At 46.2% G+C, this 12,833-nt stretch overlaps 1 protein-coding gene across 1 annotated transcript in view; it reads left to right on the forward strand.

The window, feature by feature from the left end:
• Positions 1–12,833, forward strand: part of Smyd3 (SET and MYND domain containing 3) — a 567,552-nt gene that overhangs the window by 471,349 nt on the left and 83,370 nt on the right. The window contains exon 9 of the mRNA XM_005348982.2: positions 11,938–12,025. Within this exon, the coding sequence (XP_005349039.1) occupies positions 11,938–12,025 (88 nt within the window). The remainder of the gene's footprint in view (positions 1–11,937; positions 12,026–12,833) is intronic.

Consider the following 12,833-nt stretch of genomic DNA (forward strand, 5'->3'; position numbering starts at 1 on the left):
TATTACTGTCTGCCTGTGCAGAGTGTGGGTATGACTGTCTGCCTGTGCAGTGTATGTATTACTGTCTGCCTGTGCAGAATATTAAATAGATAATAAAATGGGAATGGCCAGGACCATATAATCTGGGCAAACAAAGAATATGACCCAGAAAGAAAATAAAAACCACCCAGAACATAATGCTCTCCCAAGCCTTCTTAGATGACCACAGTACCCCTAACACTGGGTACCCTGAGATGAGAAGAGAGAATAATACCTTCTTGTGTACCCTAAATGCCATTTTAGGATGTCCAAAATTTTATAAGGATCTTATATTACATCAATATAGTTTATATCTATACTGTTTGGAGCCGAAAAGATTTGCCATTGTCAGCATGCCAGGTTCTAATGAAAAATGCCCAGGATTCTGGCTCAGTGAGCACTTCTTTGGGGGCTGGAATGTTCTGAGAATACTATTTGAAGTCTGTACTTTCAGATTTCCCCATAATTCCCAGCAGGTCCCGTGTGAGATCACTTGCCCCTCTCCAGCCTTTCTCTTCTGGCGTCATGGGGATATATCCACTCACCCGTCGGGGATGTTTATGGAACTCCATCAGACCCCTGTCTGAAAGGCCCTGCTAACAGTCATGCATGCTTGGTTTATAAGATGGTTACAAGAAAATGGAGGTGGGGGCAGGGTGCCAAACACTGCCAGAGCTTTTATCTTTGACATTACAAAGAGGTCCCTGGCCAAGGGCCAGACTGGAGTTTACGGGAATATAAAATGCAGACATGTGCTTTCTGTTGGTGGGCGCCAGGAGGAAGGCGCGCCACGCAGCCAGACAGCAGTTCACTTCCACGGGATGCACAGTTGCTAGGAAGAACATCCCAGTTGTGGTGGTTCAGGGCAGGGTCACTCATGGCTATGACACGGGACAAAGAAGAGCTATGCCATGCGCCTGGCCTCCTCCCAAGCCCGAAAAGGGGTGATCCTGCAAACCCTATAGCCTGAGGGTGACCGCCTACTGCAGTGACCCCCACCACCAGGAGCACCCAGGCTCCAGAAGCAGGTCTCTGGAGGAATTAACTGTTCTCATTGAAAGACGACAAACTGGATCTCTTCTACTTTTAAGTAAAGTTCTGATGTCCTTTCCCTCAAACTGTGACGTAATATCCTTGACAGTTTTGCCCACTTGATATGTGGTCTGAGATTTCGGGTGATGCCTTATTAAAGTAAGTAAGTTCTGGTGGATTTGTGCAATCCAGCTCTGAAAAGAAAAGAAAAAATAAGATTAATAGCTACTGGAATCTGCAATAACTGATATTAAGGCAAGGCTTCTGACCCCTAATGAAGTAATTGCCTTTGGTTACTCCAGTGGTGGCCTTCTTGAAAAGTGTCTCTTGACTTGTGTCCCAGGACTAGTTATCCGAAATTGCTTTTGTGGACCCCAGCTAAACTTCTTGCTTGTCTGGGGAACCACAGATTAAGTAATCTGATGTGCAAGCACCATAAAGTGCCTGGGTTTTGGATATTGCCCCTCCTGATTATTATAGACATGGTTGTTAGAGGAGACACATAAATCAAACAGTCAAAGTCTTAGATTGGCATCGTGTAGCGCCATATCGAGTACAGTCTTTGTCCTGTGCCACAAGCTCTCCGTGCTCCGGCTGGGGTGGCGTGGGAGCAAGCTCAGCTTAAAATAGAATGAAGGGGAAGAGGAAAGGAAGGGGTTTGCAATTTGCACGACCACAGATGCTCAAAGTCTCTACTCTCAGGATTTAAGGACTCTCCTCAGGCACAGCAGACACCTACATAGGTGACCAATGGACTGGAATGATTAGTTTCCGTCTCCATGGTAACGGTAATCAAGTTCTCACCTGGGGAACTGCATCTGAAGGCGCTGCTAGCTCCCTGGTCCTGCAGCAGGCCCACGGCAGAGCTGGGAGTTGAGTCTAGTTCCTCCACGCTGCTGTCTTGGTACCTGCCACACAGTGCCTCATGCACAGGCCTTGCTATCTGTCATTCGTTTATTTATTTCAAGGTGGGGATCAAACCAAGGGCTTCACAGCCCTAGCACACAGCCACCCTTCGTCCTGTTTTAAAATGTCTTTGGAGCAACTGCCATCTCGCTCATCCCAGCCTTCGCCACCAGGATGTTGCCCCTTAAAGCTAACTTGAATCCATTCTGTTGCAGTCTGCAGCAATTTCCTGTTTCTGCAGAGGTGAGTGAAGGCAGCTGCTCCTGGAGAGGGACATAAAAAAGATTAAGGAGCCAGGGCTGTGGTTTCAGTCTCCATTAAAACAAAACCTGTCCTGAAATTTGGGGGTGTACTTTATCTTAATGGCTGCCTACATTAGGACAGTTTTCCTGTTAAAGGTCTTTGCATTTTTTTTTTCCTCAGAGTCTCAAACCTCCCACCTCGTGTTTACAGAAAAAGACTGGCAGGACTCTCGGCTGGAGTCGTGTGCGTTTACAGCTGCGCAAGCCATCCATTTGATAGTTTCTCCACAAATGTGAAAAGAATTTGTTTGAATGCGCTTTTGTAAGCCAAGCCAGTGGCCTTCTGCTTCATATAATACCCGTTGTGCATTCTCAGGAGCGTATCCTTCCAGTGTGGGGGAGGCTGTGTGGAGGTGCCTCCTTAAATATCCCCACATAATACTTAACTGCTTTTGCATGTCGGCGCATCATACCCGCTTCCTGCAAAATGCTACATGTAGTAGCCACTCTTCAGCAGGCGCTACTGCTGAGGCTTGGCCCCCAAGCAGCCCTAACGTTGTAGATATTCATTTTTTAAATTCATGTAGTCCTGGTTCTGTAGAAGACGTTTGCACTTTCTCTGAGAAGGCATCTTTTCCTGTGGGATGGGGAGGGGAGATGTGGGGGTTGCGGGTGTCAAAAGGATTTGGTGATTCTAGGAGCGCTGCTGCGATGCGAACATCTCTTTCCTCCTGCAAGGTCTCTGCAGCTGGAGAGTTAACTCCGAACCCACGGTTGGGGGAATGCATGCATTGCCTTGTACAACTGTGTGGTTTTAACAGAACCGGCTTCTGCCAGAGTGAAAAGCAAATGTGCGTTTGCTCGCAGATGACTAATGGGAACACACAGCAGTTGGGTTCTATCTCCAGCTGAGAACATCCTTTCCTCTTCCTCCACATCCTTCATGCCCACGATGCCCGTGGGCTGCTCTGGGCTTGATACAATGGTGAATGCTCTAGTTTCAGCCTTTTTCCATGTTCTCAAAGAACCCTTTTCCCCCTAAGTTAAATCTGAACTGCTCTCAGTTATTCCTGCCAAAGGAAGTGGAAATTGGTTCCAGTCGGGATAGTTCCTGTTAAACATAAAGGGTTTTTAGTGAGCCTGTATGTTAATCTATTAGTCCCAGTATGTTAGCCATGAACCTAAGTGCTACAGTCAAGGACACTAAAGATTAGACTGTTTCCATCCTGGTTTCAATTTCAGGACTCTCAGCTTCTCTCCAGAGAGCAAGCATGATATTTGAACCTTATGCTACCTTTTTTTTTTTAAAGCAAAAGAACGTCCATTCTTTCCTTTAACATACTAGAATTATTGCATTACTAGGAAAGTTTATAAATGTTCATTAATTTTCCTTCCCATCCCTTCCTCCCCATCCAATCAATCTAATTAGAGTTTACATGGGGATTGGATAACAGGAAATACAGAGCGGCAGCTTGCCTTTCTCCTTTTCCTTTTAATAAGAACCATCTGAAATTAAGCTAGCACAAGAGTTTCAACATCAGACTCTTGCAAACCAAGCGAGTACAGCCGTCTGTGGCTTCCTGTTGCAAGACAGGCCTGGATTGGTCCCTCTAAAGCTTCATCTGACGTTGCCATTGACCGCATCCTCAAGGATGTGTTTGACCACCTGTGCCAGGACCCCTACCCTGTTGGGGAAATTTGGCTCTCTCAAATTTCCATGGTGACTACTGGCCTCTGGAAGGCCTGGCATCTGCATGTGGCCAGTTGAATCCAACTATGTTGACTGGCATCTTTTATGTGGTGGTGAGATTTTTGTGGAATCATCTGCTTTTACATTCAAGAAACCAACTCTGGGTAGCAGTTTAGCATCTATGTAGCGAGTATGTATGACCTTGGTTCATCCAGGGAGAGGGGGCGGGGGAAGTTTGGGCAAGAGAGCTTGAAGTGGCTTAGGATGATGTTTTGGCAGAAGCCAAAGCAGTTCACTGACTCCCATCTCATAGCATCTTGCTGCTATTGTTTTGAGAATATGGATCCTGAGCCAGTGTGGGATTTCTTGTGCTGGCTGGACACATTTAGGTTCTAAATTATTGGCCAGTGTCTGGGTGTTTGGTAAACACCACACTGCAGTGGAAACATGTCTTTCTCCAACATAGTCACGATGGCATAATATCAGAAATGAGTCAAGGTAGAAGTGTTACATGAAAAAGACAAACAACATTCCATTTCCTTTGCTGTTTTTCTCATTGTTGTCGACTTAAGTAATTAATTTTGGCCTTCTAATAATCTTAGCTATGGATCATAAAGTTAGCCTCACGCTTCTTCCTCATCCTTATGTCGCCAAACTCACTGTATCTTACCCAGTGGCACTGGTATTGGATCTGAGTAGGCCAGGGTCCCTCAGAGAGTCCTGGTCTAGTTCAGAGACAGTGTAACTAGGTGATAACTGACAGCACATTGCCATAGGAACCGTGCCGAGTGGCTTCCGGGGCTCAGCGGTCAGGCTGACTCACAGGGCAATCAGAGGTGCCCCGGCAGAGCGCAGTAAGGGCTGAGAGCCAACAGTGAGGGGTGAAGGCTGAGGGAAGATCAATGACATCATCCCCCTCTGTCTGAAAAAGTTAGGTACCAAACTGAAAGACAGGCCAAGTGGGTGTGCAGGGCACAGAGGTGATGGGAGAGGATGACTAGGAGGTTGTGCGGAGTGTGAGGAGCTTGGATGGTCAGGAGGAAAAAGAGGAAGGAAGGGCGGAGGGAAGGATCCTCAGAGCCACCTGAGCACAGCTGTCAGCTCAGCCTCCAATTAGCTACTGCCACATTTTTACTGTTGATTTGAAGACTGGCATTGAAGGCTTCCTAAGGTCTGTGGGAGGAGAGTGGACACCGGGAGTGGGACTTAGCTGGCTCTATGCTGCCTCAGTCCCTAGAATGGTCCAGTGGGAGCTGGTCACCAGGTAAGGAAACTAGGAGTGATGGAAAAGAAGGCTTCGGGAGACATTTCATGGGTCAGCGGAAGAGGCTGCTTAGACCAGCCTAACCTAACTGTATTAGTCTGGCTGCCCTAGATAATCAGACCCTGATAGAATGACTATTGATATTAAAGGTTAATTGATTACATTAGCTTGTTATATGGCCGGAGATGTCCAGCAATGATTCTCTAGAAGCAGAGAAGAAGAACCTGAAAACTGCTCACCCTACAAAGCCTGCAAGATTCCCAGAGAGCTGAAGGTTCTCAGTTCACTTTGGAAACCAAAGAAGCTGCTACTGGCCTCAGAGCAAGAACAAGCGGCAGTGGTGGCGGCAGCAGAGAAGAAGACCTCACTAGCAAGAGTGAAGACCAAGCTAGCAAAGAAAAGTTTTTCCCTCCACGTCCTATATCTTGGCTTCTGTAAGAAAGCGCCACCCGTATTTAGGGTGAATCTTCCCACATCCGTCAAAGTAGTCAGGATTACTCCCCAACATAGATGCCTATAAGCCAACTGGATATAGATAACCTCTCATGGAGACTCTCTTGGGAACTTTGGAATCCTTCAGCTTACATTCTGAATTATCTTTTATCATCTGTTGAAAACTTTTTTGTTTGTTTGTTTTGTTTGATTTGCCTTGCTTGGATTTGCTTTTGCAATTTTAGGGCTGGGTTCCAGGGCTGGGCACATTAGGCAAACTCTGTACCATGGAGCTATACCTCTGGCCCATAGCAAGGCATTGATACTTTAAAGATATGCAAGCATGAAGTGAACATCTTTTCCCATCTTCTAAAGGTAAACAGGAGGGCCACCTGTTCAAACCCTTTGCTATTAATTGGGAAAGATGAAATTCGCAGAGGATTTTCTTTTTCCTAGGTAAGTTGTTCTGAATGATAGCAAGTACCGATGTCTTCAGATATGAAAAAATAGAAACAAAGATGTATGTTTACCGATTTCAGACTTCAGGGTCTGGGAGCTGAACATGTTACTTTTCTCTGACGTTTGTGCACTAAGAAGAATAGAAGGCTAGAGCTCCCCTTCCCTTTCTGTTTATATTACAGCTTCTGTGTCTATGCACACACAACTGAGCCTGGTGCTGGGAGAGGGGAGACAGACTCCACTGTGGGCACAGGTAAGAGGAGCCCATGGGAGTAAAGTGAGCTGGAGACCAGAGTGCAGAGACACTGACCACAATGGAACATTCCAGCAAGTGTGAGATTCAGCTCTGAGCCCCGAGCATGGCCTCGTTTAGCTCCAACACTAAGGCCCCTCATCGCCATTGTTATCAAATTCTTGCGAGCACTTTCAGAGATTCTGGGCCTTTGTTAGGTAAGTAAAGGCTTAGGGTCTACCTTGGAAAACAGCCCGGCACACATTTAGCTCTAATTCCCATATGAAATTGCTATCTTTGGGGGCCATGGTCTCACCCATGTTTGCAGTCCACATTAGGGTTTTTACCATTTTTTCTAATGCAAGCAGTGGACCACGGCTGAAGATATTTTGGAATTATCAACTCACAGATAATTTCATCCTTGAAGCAAGCCCAGGAGAAAGGCAAATCAGACTGTATGATGATGTTCTAGAGGAAGGAGACGGGGCTCACAGCCAGACCAGCAGCCCCGAATCCTGCCATGACAGTCAGGGGAGGAAGCTGCGTGTCTGATCCTCAGCCTTCGGGACTGTCCAGGCATGGGTGTCCTACAAGTGAGGTGGGAGGGTTAAAACATATGCAGGAGACATCTAGAAATTCCAAGTCTGTATCCCCTCTTCAGATCAACTTCCAGGTCCTTCAACTGAACTCTGTACCAGGCGAGGCCCTGTGCTTGGTACTGGGGAGAGAAAGGAACCGAGAAGAGGTGAGATTTAGAAAACGAAAGACCTGTGTTTAGCGTTAGAAAACGTACACGTAACTGGTTAATGCCGCATCCACAGGAACCGCAGCCCACGAGCTCTGGGCCACGTTGACCTCCGCACCTTTAGGCCCGCCCCTGCCTCGGCGTGTTACAATTTGCTGTCCTTCTCTCTCTGACTCCCGTCTGTCCCTTCACCTCCCACAGCCCTCTACTCAAACGTTCAGCCCTTCCTTTAAAAATCTGCCAGACCCCTGGCCCTCTTTCCTGTGTCTGCCCATCTCAACACTTCCATGTGAACATCATGACGGGCTGATTTTTATCCCCTGCTCCATCCCAGTGCTTACAGCAGTTCCTAGTAGGCACTCATTACATGTTAATATAGTTAATGAGTGATCAAATTAATTAAATTCAGGATCAGGGAGGGCCATGTGCAGAGCTCCAGTAGCCGGAAGTCCAGAAGATGTGTGTACTGGTTTTCTTCTTGGCAATAACAACCCATCACAAAGCGAGTGGCCTAGGACAATACAGACTTTTTATCTTACGTGCCCAAGCCTATCTCACTGGATGAGAATCAAGGCTGTGTTCCTTTTCTCTGGCCACAGGAGAATCTGTTTGCTTGCTTGCTTTTCTGGTCTCTGGGTCTGCTTGTGTTTCTTGACTCATTCTGTACACACACACACACACACACACACACACACTGACTTCCTCTTCAGCTCCTCCTACTTTTAATTGTACTGGACCCATTTGGATAATCCAAGATAGTTTCTGGTTTATAACCATCTGTAAAGAACATGTTCAGCGCCCCTCCAGTTGTTAACCTAGCGCCACAGGTTCAGAGGACTCAGGATGTGGATACCTTTGGAAATCTATTATCCTGTCTACTCTAGGGACTGACAAACAAGATGGGCATATTTAAAGATAATTGTGGAGGGCCTTGTGTGCAGTTCAGAGAGTTTGAGCTTGCTCAGAGTTGTTGACAGCTGTGGCTTCCCACTCCGAGCTGGGATGTGCCTTCTTGATGTTTTGGACATTAAGGTGGTCCATGGAGGTAGATTCACTCCACCCTGACCAAAGGTCAGAGAATTCAAGCACACTCTGCTCCTTCTTTTGAAATAGGATGTTTCACCTGGGGAGTGGCTGCCTTCAGGATACTTGGTTTATGGTGGGTTCACTGCCTAAACAACAGAATGCTTTTCTTATGAACTAATAGCTTGATATCTCAAAGGATGGAAGCAAGTAACTGTTCGAGTTGTCCTTGGTATCATGTTAAAGCAGTCTTTTGTCTTCCTCCCTTTTTGTATTGGGGTATAAAATATATGAAAAATTAAACAGTGGCGAACTTGGCACCCCAAAATTCAGCATTCAGTATTTGCTAAATCGCCCTCCTGATGCTATCCTGTGTTCTGTGTTTCTCATATCTATTCCTCCTACCCTACTTTTCTAATCCTTATGTCCCTACCCTGGTACATACAAGCCTGCAGCAGCTAGGAGCCCAGCAAGTCACCCCAGAAAGGTGGCTTCTCACAGTTAGATAACTGAGCGTGGTGGCTAAAGCAGGAAGATGAGAGGGTCAGACTGAGACCAGGAGATGAACATGGACTTGGAACAAGAGCACAGAGGGAGACTGATGTGCGCCTCTCCACAGGCACCCCACTTTCACCCCTTCTGTGGACACAAAGCTGGATTTTCCTGTAGGGTTTCCTAAAAGTAGAATGCATGTGCGGAGTCTTCCAAAACCATCTTCTGGTGCACACGCACATGGCACATACACATGGCACAGACAGACAATGAAAAAGCCCTGGTTCACAACACATAGCACTCCGCTCTTATATGTGTACCATCTACCTCAGCTGCACTTGGAATCTTGTTTTCTTGGTTTTCTGTGCCTTCCTTCCTTCCTTCCTTCCTTCCTTCCTTCCTTCCTTCCTTCCTTCCTTCCTTTCTTTCTTTCTTTTTTCATTTATTTTTACCTGACCATAACACCGGGGTGATGTGTGTTTTCCCTCTGGTATCACAGAACTAACTTATTCTGACAGTGGTTCCCATAGGAATTGCTCTGTCCTAAGGAGGCACATTGAGAGTCTCCAGGAAAATGCCTGTCCTTTCTCTTGGCCATCACCCATTCTTGCACCTTCTCAGTCTCTGGACTAGCTCCTCCTGGACACCATCAGAGCATTGTGGATACAGAATGATAGATCGAGCAGTGTCTGCAATGAGCTTTCATCTTCCGAATGCCCTCTTGGCAGCAGCACTGTCCCACAAGACATCCTGTGGACATAGCACTGGTCAGTATGTTGTCCAGGGTGTGGCCACAAGCTCTCGAAATGTGGTTAGTACAGCTGAGGAGCTGGGCTTCTTACTGAATGTTGTTTTAAGCAATTTAAGCTGCAAGAGTCACAAGTGGCAGGTACCCAGTGTGGCAGACGATGTAAAGTAACAACTTGCTGAGCATGCCAGAGAGACCACAGCGGAGTTGTGGGAAGCAGAGTGCATGACAAGAACACAGCCTTTGGGGATCAGACTAGGTTTATACTTTACTTCCATGATTTTGTGATTTTTACTTATTCTGTTTTTGACAAATCTTATAATCTTTCTGGATCGAGTTTCAGACTCAAAGCTTTATCCATGGAACTAGGCGTGCAGGAGCTGGCGGTGGGTATGCCATGTGGCCTGAAGGGGAAGATTGTCAAAACTGAAACCCTGAAATTGAAATCAGATTTTCTTCTGTTGCTTTTATAATCACTTTCTAGGAGTCTACAGACCCGGGGGTCCTCACCGTCTGGCTCAGGGTGGACTGCATCTACCCCCTACCCATGAATACGCCACGGATGGCTTTACCTACATAAGAGCTGTGTAACAATGCAGTTGGGTGGTATTGGTACACACCCAGTGCCACGCCACGCCACACACCTGTCCTGTGCCCAGCTCTCCGCTGCATGCTGGGGGGGTTCATTAGTCTACAGAAAAGGTAGACGGCCTGCTTGGGAGCTACGAGAGCAGGCATTTAATCAACAGTAGCATACCACCTCCATGGCTTTTCCCTTTAACATTTTTAAGTCATTAAAATATCAGACTTGTTTTTTACTGTGGAAGTCAGGATAGTTCCACATGAGTATATCCTCCTTTATCCTAGCTGTGTCGATAAGCCCTGCTGGGTCACTATTCTATTTCTTAATAAATAATGGTGTAGAGGAAGTGTGTGTGTGTGTGTGTGTGTGTGTGTGTGTGTGTGTGTGTGCGCGCGTGCGTGTGTTTTAAGTCCCATGTGTATGTGACTTGTGTGGTTGTGCACATCTGTGAGTGTGGGGGCTCTGAGAGTCCAGAGGAGGGCACTGGCTACCCTGGAGCTGGAGATACAGGTGGTTGTGAACCATCCATTATAAGTGCTTGGAGCCAAGCTCAAGTCCTTTAGAAGAACAGAAGTGTTCTCAAGAACTGAGCCATCACTCCAGACCCAAATAATAGCTTTATGAGAAATCTCTCTCTAGTTTCTTGAGGTTTCTTGAGGTATAATTTATTTTCTTGAGGTTTATTGAGGTATAATTCACTTATTCTGTTCCCTCAGTTTACAACATCTAAATCAGTGGATTCTGTTTATCTATCTATCTATCTATCTATCTATCTATCTATCTATCTATCTATCTATCTATCTATCTATGGTTTTTTGAGACAGGGTTTCTCAGTAGCTATGGAGCCAGTCCTGGAACTCAACTCACTCTGTATACCAGGCTGGTCTTGAACTCACAGAGATCCACTTGTCTCTGCCTCCCGACTGCTGGGATTGAAGGCGCGCGTCACCACTGTCCAGCTAAATCAGTGGGTTTTAGTCTCTTTACAGAGACCAACATCATGATCAATTTTAGAGCATTTTATTATCCCTGAAGGAACCCTACCCATTAGCAGTCACTCCCCAATTCCTCCTATGTTCTAGCCCTAATCATCTACCAATTTGCCTCTGTCCCTGTGGATTTCCCAATCTGGGAATTTCATATAAAGGATCATGTAACATATAGTCTTTTATTGTATTTGTATTTATATTTTAATATCATTTTGGGGGTATAGTATGCTAGGAGACACATGTGGGGCTCAGAAGACAACTTCTAAGAGTCAGTTCTCTACCCCCACCACGTGGGTTGCAGGGCCTGACCGTCTTGTGTGGCAGCAGCCACCTTTACTCTTTACTGGGTCGTCTCACCAGCTCAAAATGACTGGCCTTTCCCTCTCAGAATAATGTTTTCAAGGTTCAGCCATGTTATCCCCTATGATAATGCTTTGTTCATTTTATTATGAGTAATATTCTGTTGTCATGAGTTTTTATTTATCTGTCCATCATCAGATGATGGACATCCAGGCTGCATTATTTTTAGACCACAGCTATTCGGGCACACGCTTTGGTTGAACATGTTCTCATTTCTCGTGGTTGCCTGCCCAGGAGAGCTAATGAGATGCTAACACTGTTGGTAACGTGGCGTTTCTGTGTTTGCTAGAAGCTTCCTAGGACACCAGCCACAAAAGCGCAACAATGCGGTGCTCCATCACAGGTTTTCTTGATGCAAACGGTAAGGAGCACAGATAGGTCAATTGTCTGAGGTGCTGAAAAGACCACTTTTCAAAGCCATGCCGCTCGCTCTACATATCTACCGGCAGAGCATCGGCTGTTCAGCTCCTCTGCATCCCTAATGATACCTCCTGTTCCTCGCTTGTCTATAGCAAGTCAGGGCTGTGCTGCTGGACAGGAGGTGGCATCTCACCGTGGTTTTGAATTGAGTTTCCCTAATGATTAATGATGCCGAGTATGTTTTTATGTGCTTGTAGGCCATTTGTTTGTCTTTCTTGGAGAAATGTCTGTTCAAATCCTTTGCCTGGGTTTTAATTGGGCCATTTGTCTTCTTTGCCTGTCTTCCCATTTGGCCCAAACAGGATGCTGATATGCTGACGGGTGATGAGCAAATATGGAAGGAGGTTCAAGAATCGCTGAAAAAGATCGAAGAACTGAAGGCACACTGGAGTATCCTTTCAGCTGTGGGCTGAGCCATGCTGGTGGTTGCTGCTCTACTGGGAGCTTGGTGCCACTGGAGCCAGGGCCCGGTCTGAAAGCTCTTGGTGCTGCATCCTGGCACAGCCAGCAATGTGGGGAAGCACTCAGGAGAACTGCAGTAAGATCAGCCTAGTTACCTTGCAAATACATTACTACCAGTTAATAGTATGTCCCCGTCATCGTGGGAAGGTAAGTCGCTGGTGTTTTGTTTTGTTTTTTTCTTAATCCTCCTCTTCCTCTTCTTCCTCCTTCTACTTCTTTTTTGTGCGAAAGGTAAAACTCATAGACTTCTCCCCCTTTCTCCTATAACCACTTTCATCTCTGGAAAGGAATGTTAGAGTTCTTATAAATTAATACCATTGACCCTCAGACCTACCACCCACCACGAAACAGCAGCAATGGGGTTCTCCATCATGCATCTTTTGGGATGAATGATAAGGAACACCAATAGGTCAAAGTTGAGTGCAAAGGGAGATAGCATATGATGGGGTCATCTGGGATGACCCACTGGTTCTTGGGGACAGGATTTGGATAGGCAGATGCTGCGGCCGAAGTCACTGTCTGTAGAGGACCCCTGGATGCAAAGGTGAGGGGGGAACTACAGGTAAGAAGGAAACTGTAGAATGTGCAAAGGTCACCAAAAGGTCATCAGATGCTTTGGGTTGAACACATCCCAGGCACTAACAAAATCTGCAAATAAAGTGTCCAATCCATAATGCCGTTAGAGTATTGTGAAGGGCGAGAAGACAGGTAGGGTCTCCTTCTAATAGTGAAGTGT

The sequence above is a fragment of the Microtus ochrogaster genome, chromosome 6 (genome assembly GCF_000317375.1).
Source record: "Microtus ochrogaster isolate Prairie Vole_2 chromosome 6, MicOch1.0, whole genome shotgun sequence".
Classification (NCBI taxonomy): Eukaryota; Metazoa; Chordata; class Mammalia; order Rodentia; family Cricetidae; genus Microtus; species Microtus ochrogaster.